General features: G+C 38.7%; 1 protein-coding gene across 1 annotated transcript in view; it reads left to right on the top strand.

The window, feature by feature from the left end:
* The window catches only part of LOC132670997 (uncharacterized), a 515,422-nt gene that overhangs the window by 464,374 nt on the left and 31,491 nt on the right, over positions 1–19,557 (top strand). Inside the window, exon 4 of the mRNA XM_060621410.3 lies at positions 16,067–16,200. Coding sequence (XP_060477393.3) covers positions 16,067–16,163 — 97 coding nt within the window. The 3' untranslated portion in view covers positions 16,164–16,200. The remainder of the gene's footprint in view (positions 1–16,066; positions 16,201–19,557) is intronic.

Here is a 19,557-nt window from a genome sequence, read left to right as displayed (position 1 = left end):
CTACATAGCAGATACGTAGTAAAGAGAATTAAAAAACAATTACAAGTTACAACTGCATGTTGTCTTTAATGATCTCAGAATAAAAAGTTTAATTTAAAAAATTCTTGGAATCCAAAATTATAAGGAAAGGTAGAAACAATTTGATATATTGCTCTAGAGTGGAAAGCTACAGGGAAGAATATTCTGAGACTATTATGACACCAGTGCTCCCTTTGAAATTTTAATTAGGGGGAAAAAACGCCTCAGAGCGACTCACTTTTGCATGTGTGTTGCTTTCTCTTGTCCTGGTTAGAGTCATTGTTGCTTTTTTTGGCAGAATTGCCCTTTTATTTGCCTGAATTAACAAAAATAATTGGTTCTTTTATATCTGTCTTAAAAATAACTCCTTCGTAAAACCCTTTCTTCTCTATCCTATGGTAATATTTGGGATATTTATTCAAGACTTAGAATCAATCCAATGCTGTATCTAAGGAGACTCCTGATTCCTTTCATTTGTTTCGGTGCTAGGATGGGGCCTTCCGCACATTCTGAACAAGCAGAGATCCATGCTGCTTTGTTTTCTCATCTTTAACAGCAAACGGTCCTACCACTAGTTGATAGAAATTTCAAAGCTTAGAGACGATCCATCCACCATCAGTTAGCATTAAAGAAAACTAGCTCTCCAATGTGTTTGTGTGTTTGTTTTTCCCCAGAGAATTAACCTTGAATTGTCAGCTATGCAGATATTTCTAATGCCAGATGAAAGAGTGATTTGAGGGAAAATGTTGAGTAACTGATCTATCTATGTATTCATATCCTGGGTCATGTGTTCATACCATAATGACCTGCTTCGATCTAGAACTGCCTTCACTGAATTGTGCTTTAATATTTGTCCTTTGTTTTTATTGCACTTGATTTTAACTGGTCATATGAAATACGTTTAAACATTTGGATAGTGGCCATTATATATTTAGTCTCCCCTCTCCATGTAAAAGACTTTAATGTCAAAAATAACATTATCTCGGGGCGCCTGGGTGGCGCAGTCGGTTAAGCGACCGACTTCAGCCAGGTCACGATCTCACGATCTCGCGGTCTGTGAGTTCGAGCCCCGCGTCAGGCTCTGGGCTGATGGCTCGGAGCCTGGAGCCTGTTTCCGATTCTGTGTCTCCCTCTCTCTCTGTCCCTCCCCCGTTCATGCTCTGTCTCTCTCTGTCCCAAAAATAAATTAAAAAAAAAAAAAAAAAAAAAAAACATTATCTCCCCTGATAAACTGGCATGTTTATTACGTTCATATTTAAAAAAACTATGTAACCAACTTGTCACATTTCTCATTTTTGCATTGGCTGCCAGGAAGCTCAAAGACAAATCTAAAAGAGACCTCCAACTATTAGTAACAATAACTCTTATGGTTAATTTATCTGATTGTTTATAACTTAGGTCAATTTTTCCATTTCTTTTTTATTTGCCTTACAGTTATATCTTCTGCTTTATGCCCCTGAAATCTTTGTCGGAAAGAGATAGTTTGCAAGTAAATTCAACAATTAAAATCTTATTTTGGTATAATAATTTTTTTGATTTTAAAACATATGAAAGGTTGGGTGCCTGGGTGGCTCAGTCGGTTAAGTATCCAACTGTGGCTCAGGTCATAATCTCACAGTTTGTGAGTTCGAGCCTCACCTCAGGCCCTGCACTGACAGCACAGGGACTGCCTCTGATGCTCTGTGTCCCTCTCTCTGCACCTCCCTCACACTTGCCTGCACGGCATGCACGCACTCTCACAAAAATAAATAAATATCTTTAAAAAATAACACATAACATGGGCATGCGCCTGGGTGGCTCAGTCGGTTGAGCGTTGGACTTCGGCTCAGGTCATGATCTCACGGTTCGTGAGTTCGAGCCCCGTGTCGGGCTCTGTGCTGACAGCTTGGAGCCTGGAGCCTGCTTCTGATTCTGTGTCTCCCTCTATCTATGCCCTTTCCCTGTTCACGTTCTGTCTCTCTCTCAAAATAATAAATAAACATTAAAAAAAAATTTTTTTTAAAGTAACATATAACAAAGGTTTCACTAAGGAAATACTAGTTAGACATCTGAAAGCAGTGTAAAACAAAAATGAACATGGTGGATTGCACTAGACAGTAAGCAGTAATTAGTAAAAATAAAGGTTTTTCTCTAGTGAGGTAAGTGGATGAGGAAGATTGCAGGAAACTTTTTGAGAGGCCATGAATTGGAGAACAGTTTTGGCAGGTTTTCATATCACCTTAAATATGCCATCATTATAACACTGAGTTATACTTAGATTGTCTATAATTCTGACTTTGTTGTTAGCTGTTGGCTTCTTGAGAATATGACCCATGACTTAGCCATTCCAATATATAGTACAATATCTGATCCATAGTAGGGCTTCAATAAATATTTTTGAATGCCAAATAAGTTTCCATCTATTCAGTGGTATTCCTGAGTGAGTAAGTTTTTCACAGTGCTTTCTAATCCTGTGATTTCAATGAATGCACTTTAATTTATGTTGCCATAGATACCATGTCCTAAATATGCTGATTGATACAGCCTTTTGACTCTAGTCATTTCATCTGTGAATGGTCAGTATCAGATTAAAAGAAGCCTACATCCAAGCATTTGTCTCAATGTTGATGAAGTGTATCAAAATCAACTCTTAGAAACAAACCATCATTTTCAGAAACCAAAAACATAAATGTAACGTATTAAGATTTTTTTTTACTTCACTAACTTTTGCTAAAAATGATTGTCCATCAAATGCAAAGAGAGAGTTTGAAAAAGTGTTTCAAACCAAATCATTAAGTCTGATTTTAGTTTTGAGAAGTCATGCTTTCTAGAACACTCTAAATGGTTCTTTGTGGTTTTATTCCTTATGCCTGGTGCTTGCTCTTGTCAAGCTGTGGTACAATGTAATCTTATTAAGAAATGAGGGGGAAAGTTTAAAGCAAATGTTAAAGGGCAATCTAATTACTTTATGAAATATAAGATGTGTACAAGACCCACAGACAAAGGTTCTTAGTCTTAATAAAATTTCTGATTTCAATAAATGAATAAGTTAATTCTATTGATGAATTATATATATATATATATATATATATATATATATATATATATGTATGTATACACACACACACACACACACACACATACACACATGGTATAATACATAGATTCTCCCCCTAAAACATAAGCTTCACCAAAGGAGGGATTTCTATCAGTTATATGCACTGATGTATTTCCAGGCACCTAGATTAGTGCCTGATATATATATATATATATATATATATATATATATATATATTCATTCTCATTAGACATTTGTTGAATGAATATAAAAATATCATGCTGAGGGAATGATAGCATTTCATTATTTGCTCTATTTCAGTCCAACTAAATGTTTTCTCTTTATTTCATATACATAAAATCATTGAGACAGGGATCCCAGGAGGAAAAATATGGGACATACACGCAGCTCCCAGGATAGTCAGTCAGCAGTGAGCATTCTTATGTGGTGCCTTCTAAAATTTGGAATCCCATGGTTAAACAACCTCTGGAGTCTTTGTTTTTTTAACCTTTAAATCCAATATTTAGGAAGGGAAAACTGCCACCTGTACCGTCCTCCCCTACAACCCACCATCACCCACCCTATTCAAACCCTCCCCCTAAACTTTCTCGACCAAGCACAATCATGAAACATAAAAATAGGCAAATATAAGTCCCAAACTAAAATGAAAGTGGTAAATACACTAAAAGTATTATCTGCAACTCAGCTTCCCTACCTAACCATAAATCTTTGAAACTTTAGAATTATTCCTTAATATTGAGAAGCCTTCTGTAAACCACTTGGCTTCAACCCTATTTAAATTCATCTTTCCCTCCCTCAAAAAAGGGAGGCTTTCAGTGAGGAACCAAAGGAATCTATTGATCCTCGTCTTTGTGTCTGGGGATGGGCATTTGTGTGAATGAGACTTGTCCCTGATGAGTCCTCACAGACCAGGAAGAATTTAGGCCGACGGCTTTTATGTCCTAATCTAGGAGCCCTCAACCCACTTAGCTTGCGTGTTGGAGTCTAGAGAAAGCATTCACAGAAAGGAGACATGCTCTGGACCTGAATTTAAAAAGCATACATGAAAAACTCTTCCAAAAGAGCCACTTGCTGAATATATTCATGATGAGTCATTTCTACATGGCAGAAATTCAAAGGGTGAAAGGTGAAATAGCCAAACATATGAATAATGCGTTGATGCATGGGCTCCTTGGCAATGCATGCTCTTGGTTAGATTATATAATCATATATATATCATGATATATGTAATAATCTTATTCTGTATCTAATCATGTATATTTATAATGTATATGATTTATGATAGAAAGAATGGAAGAGTAGAGTATAAAAACTCTCTCTCTGTCTATACACACACACACACGCACACGCACACACACACACACACACACACACACACACACACACACATATACTTTCAACACTCTACTGCAAAGCTCAGGACATGAGGCTCTGATTAAGTCCTTAAGGGCAATAGTGAAAACAAAGCCAAATGGTGTATATTGGTCCTAAATTTAAAAAGCCATCGATTAGAAAAATTACCCCATCTTATTTGTCCTCCCTTTAAATGAATAAGAAAAATCATTGGGGACATGAGCAACGGAAAAGAGAATGTGAACCTTAGATTTAAATAATTCACTTCCCTCAAACTATACTTCAAATTTAAAGGTCTAGTTTACACACACAAAAAAACCTGGAGTCTTATATTTGTTTTGTTTTATCCACTTCACATATGCATTACTAAAATTGGACTACATCCCTTAGAAAAGAATAACAGTGCATCTGCTCTCCATGAAATCTCCCTAAAGGATATAAATGTTTTTGTTTGCTACAATGAGCTACCTGAATGTCATGCCATAATACAACATGACAATACTTAACCTGGGGTAATTCAGTTTGACAGCACTTTTTTGGACAGAATTTAAAGTATTTTAGAGTAATTTACCATATTAGCAAGCGTTGCATGGAATTTGCTACAGCTTTTTGAGTATAAATGCATTAAATATCACATGACCCTTGTGCATCCCTAACACCAAATGCCAGCTCTCATTGAGTTATCGTGAGAACACAGTATGGATCAGCTCTAGTGTCCCCCTGGTATAGGACAAAGTGGGATTTCATAAATGCTCCAGGGGTGTCCCCACATGTTTGGTGTCAGGAGTCAAGAATCATTTTTCTCTCTGCACCCATAGGCAGTTGTGCCACAAGATACAGTTGGATGGGAGTTTGCTGTAGTCCCATAGCCTCCAGACACTTGGACGTGTGGACATAACAGCTTGCACTATAGTCCTCCCTGTGAGCTCTGACTTCATGTAAAGTGTACAGCCCGGTGCCCAGCCTAGGGCTTTAACATGTGATGGACATGATTGTCACATTGGGAGAAGCCTCCAAAGTTACACAGAATGAGAAATAATGCTCCACCTTCTAAGGCAAGCCTACTGGAAAAGAATGGATGTGTGAGAGGCGCCCAGAAGCCAGCACCTCATTGGCCTCGAAAGAGACTGTTGATCTCATCACATGAGATCACTGTGTGGTTGTTTTTATTTTAATCATTTTTTGAAACATAAAGTAATATTTGAATTCATATTATTTGTAAATAATATAAGCAATAGAGAGGTAGAGAGAATAGAAATTAGTGGCCGCTCCCATCATCCCACTGGTATCCCCAGAGGTAATGGCTTTAATTGTTTTCTTGTTTTATTTTGGGGTTAGGCCTAAACATTTAAACTTAATATAACCAAATGGTTTAATGATTCTTCTAATGGGACTCATTCATAGTTGAAAATTCAATTATATCTATCATATCCCCATTATAGATCTCTAGCAAGTCCCTATTATAACTATTTTTTTTTAGCAACTCTTGAAATTCATTACTGCAGTGCATCTAATACAGGAAGAAGAACTCCTTCTTAACATTTAAAGTGCTGTGGTTTCCCACAGGTAATTGCTATGTTTTTATAATCCATGGATTGAAAAATAGTTATAACAGAAATCTGCAATGAAGTTGACAACACTTTAAAATGAATTCACATTTTTCTTATCACATGGGCATATATACGCATTTGAAGAAAATGATATACCTACATGTACAAGATGAAATTTATTTAGGCTCCAAATAATGATTGGTGTGCAGAAGGATTTTCGGATCAGATCACATGGGGAAATTAATTCATCACTGCTGACCACATCCACCTACCCCCCCTGCCCTGCCCACCCCTGCCCCCCGACACACAGACACACAGTCACACGCCCCCAGTTGAGAAATAACAGCATCAGACTATAAAAACTTTCCATCAAGCAGGGAAGTTCATTTAAAGTAAACCCTTAAGGGGCGCCTGGGTGGCCCAGTCGGTTAAGCGTCCGACTTCAGCCAGGTCACGATCTCGCGGTCTGTGAGTTCAAGCCCCGCGTCAGGCTCTGGGCTGATGGCTTGGAGCCTGTTTCCGATTCTGTGTCTCCCTCTCTTTCTGCCCCTCCCCCGTTCATGCTCTGTCTCTCTCTGTCCCAAAAATAAATAAAAAGCGTTGAAAAAAAAAATTTTTAAGTAAACCCTTAAAAGATTGCAACACTGTTCTAAATGGGTCATCATTTAATTTTTAGATATTTATGTGTTTTGAAGAGCAAATAGACTTTCTATTCCAAAATAGCTCAATTACGTTTTGATTGCAACATCAGATTTTCCACGGATCTTGGATCTCAAATACTGTAATCATTTATACATAAGTTGATAATTGCTTTACAAAAATAAAAACTGTTGCTGTGGTGGTGGTATAGAGTGGGCACGTGTGGTGTTTTATCATCCTAGAGATTTCACAGTCTACTTAGCTCTATTGATTTTGGAACACGCATTGTTTGATTCTACATGATTTCAGGTACGGCATCTTCCAGGGAAGGAAGAGAAGAAGATGGGCGGTTGCTTGTGCCTCTGGCAGGGCCTCCTCCACGCGGGGGCTTTCCACAGTTTGCCCATCTCTTTGACCTTTAGCAGGTGGTTTTGCTCTGCCTAGTTCGCTTCTTTCACTTCCTGCACAGAGGCTTCAGAAATGAAAGAACATTCAGTCCATTTATCCACAACTCCCCCAAGGAATACCTTTAAAAAAAAAAAAAAAAAAAGGACATTCTGAGTGACCCATTTACACCCTCACTCCATCAAATGTGTCACGATCCTGTGGAGTAGTGGGCAGTTCTAGGTATGCGTTTAGCCAGTGAAAGAGTTGTATTTTACTTTAATAGAGGTATATTTCTCAGGCCCTTTTGTATTTATCACCATTTCTTTCCAGGGGAAATATATTACAAGGAGTACACACACAGTTGCCCTGATTTGTGACTTTTCTCAACATTTCTTTTTTATTTTTCATTGAAATAAAAAAAGGAACTGATTGGTTTTTTAGGAGCCAGACCAAGAAGGTTTTGATGGGAAGCAACAGATGGACTGCATCAGGTACCATATCTTTGAGGCCACTATTGCACTAAGTTTAATGAATATAGGCAGAATCAGGTTTAATGTAACTTTCAACTGTAAAATTGATCATTCCAGCTATCCATGCACTATAGAGCACATCTTTGTTCACTGCCTACAGTTTAAGTAACATCCAGCTAAGCTGGCTAAGCTTAGTAGGTCCCACTTCCTGCCCCACACAAAGAAAACAACACATGGACCCAAAGGCAGTTTATCAGATACTTTTTAAATAAAATTCCAGAGAGCTTTGCACGTATTGCCCAAGGTCATTTATTGTTATCTTGGGAGAAAAAGAGCTTCTTTTCCTCATATCTGTCCAGTTAAAGCATACAACAGCTTCCTCCTGAAAAGAAATCAGGCAAAAATAGTAACACAAGAAGAAAACGTGATGAGGGTGTAGCTCGCCCACCCTATTCTCAGTGACTGAGTGGGCTGCCTAAACATCAGAGAAGTTTAAGGCAACAAAGAATGGTAAGCAGCCCAGGTGATGTTGCTGTCGAGGGCGTGAGGTGTAGGTGGTTTCCAGGACCTTTAGTGAGCAGGGCATTCTGGATCTCCAAACTTGAAAAAAAAAATAGCATTAAACAAAGTACCAACATAAAGATATAAAAGTGCATTCATGTAGTGTAATTGTAGTCAAAATTGTAAGCTTTCTGTTATGAACCCATTTCTTAAGTGTCTGATATTCAAATGTAGTCTTCCTGTGAACTCATTAGTCTATAAGCTTCACCTTTCTTTGTTTTCCAAATAAAAGGACTTGTGTTTTTTTTTCTTTAAATGTTTGTTTATTTTTGAGAGGGGGGAGGGGCAGAGAGAAAGAGAGAGAGAGAGAGAGAGATTGAGAGAGAGAGAGAGAGAGAGAGAGAATCCCCAGCAGGCTCAGCACTTCCAGCACAGAGTCTGATGCAGGGCCCCAACCCACAAACCATGAGATCATAACCTGAGCCAAAATCAAGAGTCAGGTGTTTAATTGACTGAGCCATGCAGGCACCCCAAAGACTTGTGTTTTCTAACATGAGTTCCAGCTGTTCCAGACATTTCTCAACTGATTTCTGGGTAAGTTAGCCACGGCGTGGAAAACACTTTGACAGCAGCTTTTTAACTCCCCATTCCTTTGGAAGGTCTACTGAGGAAAGCATGCCTCATTTGGAAGTAACAGAGTACCTCTTCTTTGTGCATCTAAGTACCCATCAAACCTAGGGTAAGAGAAGTGCTTTATGTTTTTGAAGAAAAGATGCACTGCTCCCAAACTGGACCAATTGCTTACCATGCCACAATTCTGGCAAGTCTCACTGACCCTGAAATACAGAAATTGCCATTAAGGACAAAGGTGACCTCTCTGTAAGTCCCCACCTCCCCCACCTCCCACCCTCTGCAGAAGCTCCCGCAGGTTCTCCATCATGCCTCTGACTGGTCAATATGGTTGTTGGCATCTGAACCAAATGCATTTGGGTATGGTGGGGAACCTCTTAAGTCAGAAGGAGGATCACTTTCCAGATTTCAAGATGCTGCCCTTTGAATTAAGAGGTGCCGCTGCTGCTCCAATTGTCTATAGGGCATGTATTTCAGACCGTTGGTTTTGCTGTTTTTTTAATGGTGGTGATGTATTTGTACGAACACTGGCCTATTCTCTCACCCATTATCTCTAGTGACAGATGCCATATCCATTCCTAAAAAGACTGATTTAGAATAAAATGCCTATAGAAAAAAAAAAAAAAAGCAACTGCCCACAGATGGGTCACACTGAATTCTCACTGGAACTAACTGGCTGCAGACAGTCATGTTCAAATAGGTCATGTTCAAAATCAGCAGTCATGTTCAAATTCCACGAGCTCACATGGCATGATTTACAATAACAGTATTTTCAAGATATGTGGAGCACGAACTGAGAAATCCAGCAAGGCAATAGTTGACTCAGTCAATATGCAAGCTTTGCAGAATTTCTTTCCACATATGCTTTGGAATGGTCTTAATTTTCAGAACCAACTTCAGCAGCTATAAAGGCAGAGATAAAGCTGTAGCTACAAAGTTGGACAGCCAAACACAAATAATGATCGATTCCATTGTTCTGTGTTTGCTTGTTATCAGCGTAAATTCACGTTGTACCAAAATCATTTGTGAAGCAACTCATTTATACAGACTAAACTTTTATAAGTGAACATAAATTAGGACATTTTTATTCCTGAAAAATGTCATGAAATTATATCAAACTTTTAAAAGGCTCATAGGAATTTCATGCTTAAATTTTTTTAACGTTTGTTTATTATTGAGAGACAGAGAAAGAGCATGAGCACGGGAGGGGCAGAGAAAGAGGAAGACACATATCCGAAGCAGGCTCCAGGCTCTGAGCTGTCAGCACAGAGCCCAATGCAGGGCTCAAATTCACAAACCGCAAGATCTTGACCTGAGCCAAAATCGGATGCCTAACCAACTGAGCCACCCAGGTGCCCCTGGAATTTCTTACTTAATAAGACTTTGAAAACAACTTGGATTTTCTTCATTCTTCTTTAAATCACCAGGACCTAGTATGTGAATTGCTCTTAAAAGGAAAATAAAAATATCGTTTAACTGTTGAAAGACTAGCTCACATGTATTTCAACTTAACATCAGGAAAAACAGGCCGTATGATCTGGGGCTCCATGCTAAACTCCTTTCTCCTCACAATATCTCCAGTTTTATTGGCAGAAACATTAATTGCATTTGTATTTTTCAGTCAGAACAGGCATAGCTATTGGTCTTAATTTTTAGTACTCTGGGGCACTTGGGTGGCTCAGTCAGTTGAGTGTCGGACTCGATTTCCACTCAGGTCATGATCCCAGGGTTGTAGGATCAAGCCCCGCAATGGGCTCTATGCTGAGTGTGGAGCCTGCTTAAGATCCTCAATCTCTCTCTCTCTCTCTCTCTCTCTCTCTCTCTCTCTCTCTCTCAGTCTCCCTCCCTCTGCCCCTCTCCCCCACTCACATGCTCAATCTCTCAGATAAAAACAAATAATTTTTTTCAGTGTTCTGAACACCTCATTCAAGAGAAAAATGCATTTGATTACACCCCAAGTGCTGTGCATGTGTGTGCACACACAGCCACGCTCAGTTCAGTGTCTCTCCTTTGTACTTCAGTATTTCCATTACTATACTTTGTTATCTGAATTGTATCTTTCTCAGGAAGGATATGAGTTCTTCTGTATATTTCTAGCTCCTAGTAGAACACCTTAATAATAGAAGATATTCAACATAGTTTTGTTGAATGAAGCAGTGGATATTACAGGAGAGGAATTAAGAAGCTGATTCTAGAATCCACATGTGGCCATGGCTATATTTCATCAGTTCATCTCAGATCAAAGTGTGGAGAGAGACTGAGTTCCTGCCAGGTACAAGGCTCTGGGCCAAGCTGTGACACGTCAGATGGAGTTTGTGCCCAGTGATTTTACGTCATGGAAGAACATTTTTTGGAAACCTCACTTTCTCTCTGCTTTGATGCCTGTTACAGAAACATGATAGACAATGGAATAGATGTAGTCAATATGAGTCACTTTTTAATCACTGAATTCTGGAATCATCCACACTTTTCTTACTGAGTTTCATAATTCTAGCCTCATGTGCTAAAATTGGGAGAACTTCTTCTCCATGTGAAGTCTACTGTTTTTTGCTAAGTTGGATGCCCAAGTGGAGTTTGACAATTGCTGCCATGCCAAGATTTAGCGTAGCACGTTAAAGAGCAAAGCTGAGAAAAGTTTATGTACAATCTGTCACCGCTCGTCAAATCTTGGGTCTCTCTAGTGCCTTTCTCTAAGGCGTAAAGGACTCAGAAGAAGAAAGAACCTTGATAGATGTGCAGCTTTGTGCAGAATGGTCCCCCTGAAAGTTTCTGCTGCCCCAGCCAACGGTGAAGTCTCTCAACACCACCTCTCTGAGTTTCCTAAAGATGTTGGTATTTGCACACGGAAGTTGGCTTAATTCATCTTTCCTAGGAATTAACTTTTTTAAAAAACTGGAATTATTTTAACAGAAATTCTTTGTGTGGCTTGGTTAATACACTTAAAAATCTTCTCCCTCCTTATGGTATACATCCTGAACTGCCTCCATAAATATTTAATGACTTCATTAAACAAAGACATGCTGCAATTATTACCATTCTACTTTATTGGTATGAATGACCATGTTTACATTCAAGGAAATGAAAGTACTTTGAAACAAAATCATTTCAGTTGGCTTATTTTTTTCTAAGTATTTTTTTCCAGGATGTTGTCCGATCATCGTCAGTACTTACTTTTGATAACTCTGTCACTTAGGCTTTGGCAGTCATATCACCGAGTCTTATCGCATAGGGCTGATTCTGTTTCCAAGAGAGCTCAGTTGCCTCTTTCAGAAAGGCAACAATAAAGATCCCTGACAACATAGCAGGGCTAGAAATCCTGGGATTAGAATAATACCCTGTGTAGAATAGGGAAGACCTAACCGCAGAAGTTACAGCAATACAAGCTGGCTGTGGCACACACTGACCTCTACAGGTGTATCCCTGCTCCAGCACTGCCTTGGGGTCCATTAAGGCCTCCTTGTGACTGCATCACAGCTCAACCTATCCCTCCCTTTCTTCCTTCTCCTCTCATCATGGCCTGGGTGTCACTCCCAAGAACATGCCCCAATAAACTTGCTGCGTGGATATCTCAGAGTCTCAAAGTCTGTTTCCCAGGAACTCAGGCTGTGAGAAGAGAAAAGGAAAATTACATTCATGATCATTGAAACTTACAAAGTGAAAACCCTGTTCTGTCTTCTAAATTTGTTAACTAATTAGGTCAGGTATTACCTTCACCTGATTTCCTAATGAATCACAAAACTTACTTTGGTAAGTTAATAAATAGGCAACTCAGCAGCACTTTCTGTTTTGTTCTGTCAGCCTTTATTCAAGTCCTTGGTTGCAGACAGACCACACACAAACCGGAATCAAATATGGCCAGATGTTGACATTAGAGATTCACAGTGCAAATCCCTTTGTTGCTGCAAAGAAGGCTGAAGCAGAACTGGGGAGAAAAAAATCTTATGTCCAAATATTATTACTATTTTATTTGTCCTATTCTTCACTAAAATACTTCATAGCTAACTCTCATGTGGAGACACACAAAATGAATGTGATTCCTCAAATATGGCCCTGGTGGAATTCTTTTCTGCCACATGAAGCTAAAAAGAAGGGAAGATATTAATGAGATGTAATAGAATAATGCACTGGAGTAGCTATAATTTTTAATCCTGGTAAAATTGTAACTTAGATTAAGATGTGGGTGACAAATTTTGAGTCTAGGCTATTTCCCCAGAAAAACACAACAATTTATATAGCCAATTTTCAATTATCTGCCCAAGGAGAAATAGCAATAATGGCAATTATCCAAAAGAGTATATAATGAACAAATTAATTTCTATTTGACTTTGAAATACTGTTTTGTATTCCAAAACCAACATTTGGATGTGGATGCCTTTTTTATTCTGTAAGGTTGCTATGCCTCAAACTTGAATACTAAAATTATACTTTCAAAATCAGATGGTAGAAAGTGGCTTATATTTTTCATCCTGTCTTGTGCAGTACATTCCTGCTTTCTATATTATTGCTGAAAATAGATATTATCTCTTAGGATATATTAAGTTCATCCTAAAGTAGAGAAAACTTGCATCTATATGTTTCCTAGTTTATATTTTCCTGGCACTGATGATAATTTAATACTTTGGTTAGAAGGACGCCATCCCTCCCTGTCCTTGCTTGGCTAAAGTTAATTATAGTTATATTTTGTGTACGTGTCAAAAAAACAAAACAAAACAGAATGGGTGGTCAAGGCAAGGAGTTATGTCCAAGTAAGATTTAAGATGTTTAAATGGAAATATCTGCCTGTGGAAAATTGAGTTGGCCATACATACATTTTCCACACAGATTTTGGCCCTGGTTTGGTTATTTTTCATTCAGTAGATGCTAAATTGTATACAAAGTTATCTGGCATAGGATCCAGCTCATGTTAGCAGTCCATAATTGCTTGTTTCTTTTACTCCTTGCTTCCTTTTCTTCATTCAATATGTTTTATATAAGATGCTTCATATGAATGCTTCATAGACCTTAACAAATGTTTATGTTTTATTCCATTCTTTTTTGTATAGAAAATATTCATTTTGTGAAAATGAGGAATTTCTTTAATATGTTAAAATAAAATCATCCAGTTGTTATCTTCCCAATGTTAATATACAATATGTGTTTCAATTCCTAAAAGCTACCTCCATGGAATTTGATTTATCACAGTTTTTTTAGATTTTATTTATTTTTATTTTCTTTATGTAATCTCTACCCACAATGTAGGGCTTGAACTCATGATCCCAAGATCAAGAGTCACATGCTCTACTGACGGAGCCAGCCAGGCACCCCCTGATTTATTATTATTAATCTATTAAGAACCATAGCATTTTAAAAGATAAGCATGAGGCTTTGCACACATTAAAAATTGGCCACATACTCTCCTGTCTTATTTTCAGTCATGTGGTGCACTCGCATTCTAGAACAGTACATTTTTATATAAGGCAGAAGATTATCAAGCATTGCAGTGCTTTCAATTGTTTGCTTTAGGACTCCTTTGCTTTGGTGTTTGACTTGGTAATTATTTGGCGTTTGACCAAAGTTGGCTTTACCTCCCTTTAAAGATCTAAATAGAGTCTTCAGTTGAACACTGGAGAGGTGGGTTATACAAAATACCCAAGCTGTGTAGACCTAGTTTCAAACCTGGTTCTACTACCTGCCAGGGTGATATTAGACCAGAGACCATCTCTCAAGGTCATGGTTATCTCATTATTAAAGTAAAGATAATAATATAAAATGAAGAGGAATGTGGTGATGCTTACAAATAATAAATGTAAGTAAGTTAGGGTATATTAGGCATTCAATAGATGTTGGCACTGTAGCAGGATTTTCGCACAGAGAGTAGTGACACCAAAGCTTGTCTTTCCAAGAAGCGACTTTATTCATGCCAGCACTGCTCAATTGGGTTCATACCCGAAGAACTGAGCCCCAAACCCCACGTGGCATAGTTTTTTTTTTTATACATTGTCTATTTCTTTGTCTCCCATATATGGTAACACACAAACATGTAGTCTGGTTAAGTGGTCTCATGTTACGAGGTTAAGTGGTCTCATGTTACAAGGTCGTGATGGATGTTGTCACGTAATAGCATATAGCCAGGTTGCCTTGAGGGTTTCTTTGTTTTGTTTTGTTTTGTTTTGTTTTCCTTTTTCTCCCCTTAGGGAGAGGACCCTACCACGTATGCATTTACAAATACTAGCATACATGTACTAAGTGCTAATACCATTCTAGGCATTTTCTGCGTATCGATTCATTTAAACCTCAGTATAATCTATGATCCAGGTACCATTATCACTATTTAAGAGAATTTAAGTCCCAGTGAGCAGCTGAGTCAGTATTTCAACCCATCCCATACACTTAGCCATCACATAGCACTGCCTCTTGTATAAACAGAGCAACCTGTTAGCAGAAACTGGAACCGGCAAGTGGATTCCTGGCGGCCCCCTCAGGCCTCTGCCCATAACTCCAGCACTGCCATTCTTCCTATCTGGCCACACTGCTTAAACACCATCCCAAACAAATACCTGCAATCAGAGTTTTATTTCCTATGAGGGACCATCGTATTTTAGTCATCCAGCTTTACCCAGAACTCATTCCGTAATATAAATGGAGAGAAAATTATGCCTCCTATTATGATTTTATATAAATGCATCTTGAGACCCAAGGCTCAGATCAACTGAAGGCAGCCTCCAATGTTTCATTTAAACAGATCTGATCAAATTCAGCCAACCTCAGAGTGGTCCCAAGTGGAAGTGAAAGGTTGTAGGTAAAAGGGAAGATACTCGTGATAAGAAGCCCCAGTTCTGCCACTCACTAGCTGAGCCCTTGCCCAAGAAGCTTCTGCCCCCTGAACTGTTCACTTTCTCTCCATTTGGAAACTGAAGATGTTGCATTCGATCTTAGGTAAAAACTGGCCACCCATGAGCGAACCCTGACCCTCCGGTAGGCTTTGGCTTTAACCTCATTTGACCTGCACAAAGTTTTGTTTAATTTATATTTATGAAATATAAAACAAGAGATTTCACATGAAAATCCTTATTTCTGTCTTCCTTTGAAAATCTGAAGCTGTGGTATTATTGGGCCTGTTTTTCCTTATGCCATCAGTGAAAACCATCGGCTAGATGCGAGTGCTGGCTCCCCCTTTAAGATGGGACATGTGCTGTCCACAGCCCACCATTCCCTATTGTCTCACACCTGTCTGCCCCTCATTCATGCTGCTTACCTGGTCTTGTAGGCATATGGGTTTGCAAACCTAGGACCAGTACCGACCTTCATTTGTTCATTTATTCATTATTTTTTTTCATTTGATCAACCTGTATTCAGTGCTTTCACGCCATCTTGTCTATTGTACTTGTAACCTAAATACAAGTCTTTTTTTTTTTCACTTCTCAGAGGTGAATTAATCTCCATTGTCCCTAACATTTTCTCTCTTTTTGTTATCTGCATAGGATCCTGCAGCTTGCTAATAAGCAGCAGCTTCTCCTGGCACAAGCCACTGTCCTCATCAGACAAGCTGAGACCATGCTTTGTGCCCTGCACCTATAGTAAGAGAAAAAGTACACGGCAAGCTTTGGCCCAACAGGTAAGAGAAGAAGGCGCTGTTTGGTTATGCAGCCCGTCACTGGGGAAATTAATAGCAATTCTATAAAATCAGAAATCAACATCTAAGGACTAATGAGGAAAGCGAGACATTTCCTTTTTTCCTTTCACTACTGTTTACCTGCTATAACATATAAAATACCCTTGCCATAAGCCATAAAATAACCCTTGTTCCTGAATGATAGAGGAGAAAAAAATGAAAGCTAAACAGAGAGTGGCCTTTTTAAAAAATTCATATTTACAAGCGCCTACGAAACCTTTGACTGATTTTAGTGGTGGCCTCTTTTAGGATGAAACATCCGGGAGCTAAATATATCCCTCAGGTGACCTGAGACAATGCCTATTTAAAAATCCATCTCTCTAAGGCGATAGTTAATTGATTCTTGAAACTTCTTTGCTGAAATAACCTTGTCCCACAGGCAATTGCGCTTCAATTATTTCTTATTTCACTTGAAAATAATAGTCTTTTTCTATACAAAATGATAGAATAGTTATAAAAAGTATCTATAAGAACACATAGATTGTTAAAATATTTTTATTTAAAATGATAAAACGCACAACAAATACTCAGAATATTCCTTTATACACTAACTTTTTGCCCTAAATAGCATGCTAAGTTTATTGAAATGATTTCAGCCTTCCTGGAGTATGACTCAGGAAAAGAAGCCCCCATTGGCACCAGGAGACTTGAATCATACTTTTATCTCTTCCACTATCGCCTCTGTGATTTGAGCCAATAACTTCATCTCTCCAAACTACAGTTTCCTTGCCCATGAAATGGGCTGTTATTTCAGACTGCTACACTTGATCTTAGCCATAAGGCCATGAAGTGATGTTATTTCAGATTTCTAAACACCAGGCTCAGTTTGACAGTGAGGTACCACTGTAGGGGTGGGGAGCCTTGAGCTAGTTCCCTGCAAATCTGTTTGCCTAAGGCAAATTCAACAAAATGCTGGTTTGCCAAATTCCTTTCTTTTCATTATTTACAAAGTTTACAGCAATTTGCACTGGGTATGTTGGTTTTTACCATCTTTGGAGATTTCTGTGAGGTTTTAATTGATAGTTTTCCAGTTTGCTCCAAACCAACATTTGAAGGAATGCCCAGTTTGTCTTTGCCTTAGCCCTGCTGGTATTTAGGGGAGAGGATCCTCTAATGAGGAGGAATGGAGAGGCATCAGCACATAGCCAAAAAGGACATAGACTGAGGGACATGACTGTGACACCATAAGGATTCTCCAAACTGAAGACAAATATATTCAGGACTTAAATATATTAGGCAGATTGACCGTTTGGGGGAACTGTTTCATAGGATTAGCCTGCTGTTGTAGTTCTTCCTTGTAGGGATCTTATAATTCAGTGGGGGAAAAAAAAAGTTTAAAATGAAAGCAGGAAATAAGTAAACAATGCAATTACAAATCGTGATGAGCACTCTGGAAAAATGAAAGGGGTGCTAAGACAGTGAAGAGCTCGACCTTGCTTCATACAGGTAGTCAGGGCAGGTGTGAGGCAGGAGAGCGGTTCCCTGTCCCTCCCCTTTGCAGGTTTGTGATAGGATTGCATCGCTTTGCTCTCCCCAAGATTCTATGGGGCCATGGGATTTGATCTGGCCAATCAATTATGCATTAAAACGATATGTGTCTCTTCCGTGCTGGAGCATCTAATTGATGTTGCTCTAGCTCCCTTTCCCTATGGCATTCTGACAGGGCATATGGTCCAAGATGTGGTTGGTCCCTTCACCTGGAACTTGTGTGACACCAAAGAACAGAGTCCCCCAGCCAACCCACACTGGAGATGCACAGCCTACAGCATGAGCAAACAAACTTTTATTGTCTTAAGCCACTGAGATATGGAGGCTTTTTGTTAATGTAGCTTAACAGAGACAATCCAGACTATTACAAGAGACATATCTGAAGAGGCAGAAAGACAATTTGTAGAGGCTTTAAGACAAGAGGCTCTGAGCTTGGCTGGTTCACAGAATTGAAAGGCGGTCAATATGGGTGGATTATAGTAAATCAGAAAAAAGTAGCAAATAATCTTTAGAGTTCCTTCTACTCTCTCAACTCTTGCCTATTCTGACTCTGAGGCTGTTCTGATATTTATATTCCTGGCAATGCTTAGAGATAGATTAAGTAGCTGACTCTAAATGCTTTTGATTTGTTTACACAAATCAAACTCTCATATTTTATCTCTTGCCTCTGGATTATCATCGTTTTTATCAAGAACTTTGCATGTGGGCTATTGATATGATAATGCAATCCTAATGCCTTCTCAGGAGTGAGGGCCTCTATCCTTTCAGTCAATAGGAAGATGCACTTAAGTATACAGGCCATTCATAGCTGAGCTGAGGCTTGGGATGGGAAGCCCACAGCATTTCACAATTCAATAATATGTAATACTGTGCAATTTTTAAGCTTTCAGCTTTTCATATCAATTTCTAATATTCTGGCAACAGAATCTAGGGAAAAGCCCAAACTTTCATGGGACTCATCATGGCTCCTTTTATGTATATGTATGAGAGATTGTCTTTTGCACTGAAGATCTTGTTTGAAAACAAAACAAAAACCCCCTAGCAAAAAGCAAATTGCATGAGATGCAGTTTATCTTTTTTGGAAGAAAAGAAGAGCTGAGTCAGCCCTCCTGGATTTGACAACTAAGGTATTTCTTTATCCTTGACACTGCTCAGATAGAGCCACAGATATTATAACTGCCTTTATTGAAGTTTGGTAGATTTAGAGGAAATACATCCAGCTGATATTACAGTCATTCTTGTACAGTTCTTAAAGTCTTAAGGATTTTTTATTGAGGTGAATGAAATCCTGCTTAAGAAAAAGAAAAGTAGAAGAAAGGAAGGGAAATGGATCTAAAAAAAAAACTGGGTCCTTAATGTAGTCCAGGCTCAGTGTTAAGTGCTTTCATATGTAGTATTATCCCCATACAGTGGAGGAAATAGCCCAGAAAGGTTAGGATCACCCAGCCAATGAGTGGCAGACCAAGGAAGGAACAGAGGTCTTCCCCCTCTAAAAACCCTTGTCTTTCCTCTCTACCACTTAGACTAGAGTGTAAAAGTCTTCCTATACCATCACCACTATCATATCCAAAGTAGCCCAGCCTTGCATTTCTATGATCTCCAGAGTTGTCCTCTAAAAGGTAAACACTAGATCAGTCTTCATTTATTACATATATAGGTTCAGAAGAGCCTCTAAACAGAGATGGTTGTAATAAACTGTGCTCTGCTAATTGTAAATCTTCCTTTTGTTCAGCCTCATCCCGTATAATTAGCACAGTCTTAAAAATAGAAGTTTTCGATGGCATTAAAGTTCTTACACAGCACACCCTCTAA

This window comes from Panthera onca, chromosome C1 (assembly GCF_046562875.1).
Source record: "Panthera onca isolate mPanOnc1 chromosome C1, mPanOnc1 haplotype 2, whole genome shotgun sequence".
Classification (NCBI taxonomy): domain Eukaryota; kingdom Metazoa; phylum Chordata; class Mammalia; order Carnivora; family Felidae; genus Panthera; species Panthera onca.
The sequence above is the reverse complement of the archived record's forward strand: the minus strand, read 5'-3'. Positions and strand labels throughout refer to the sequence as shown.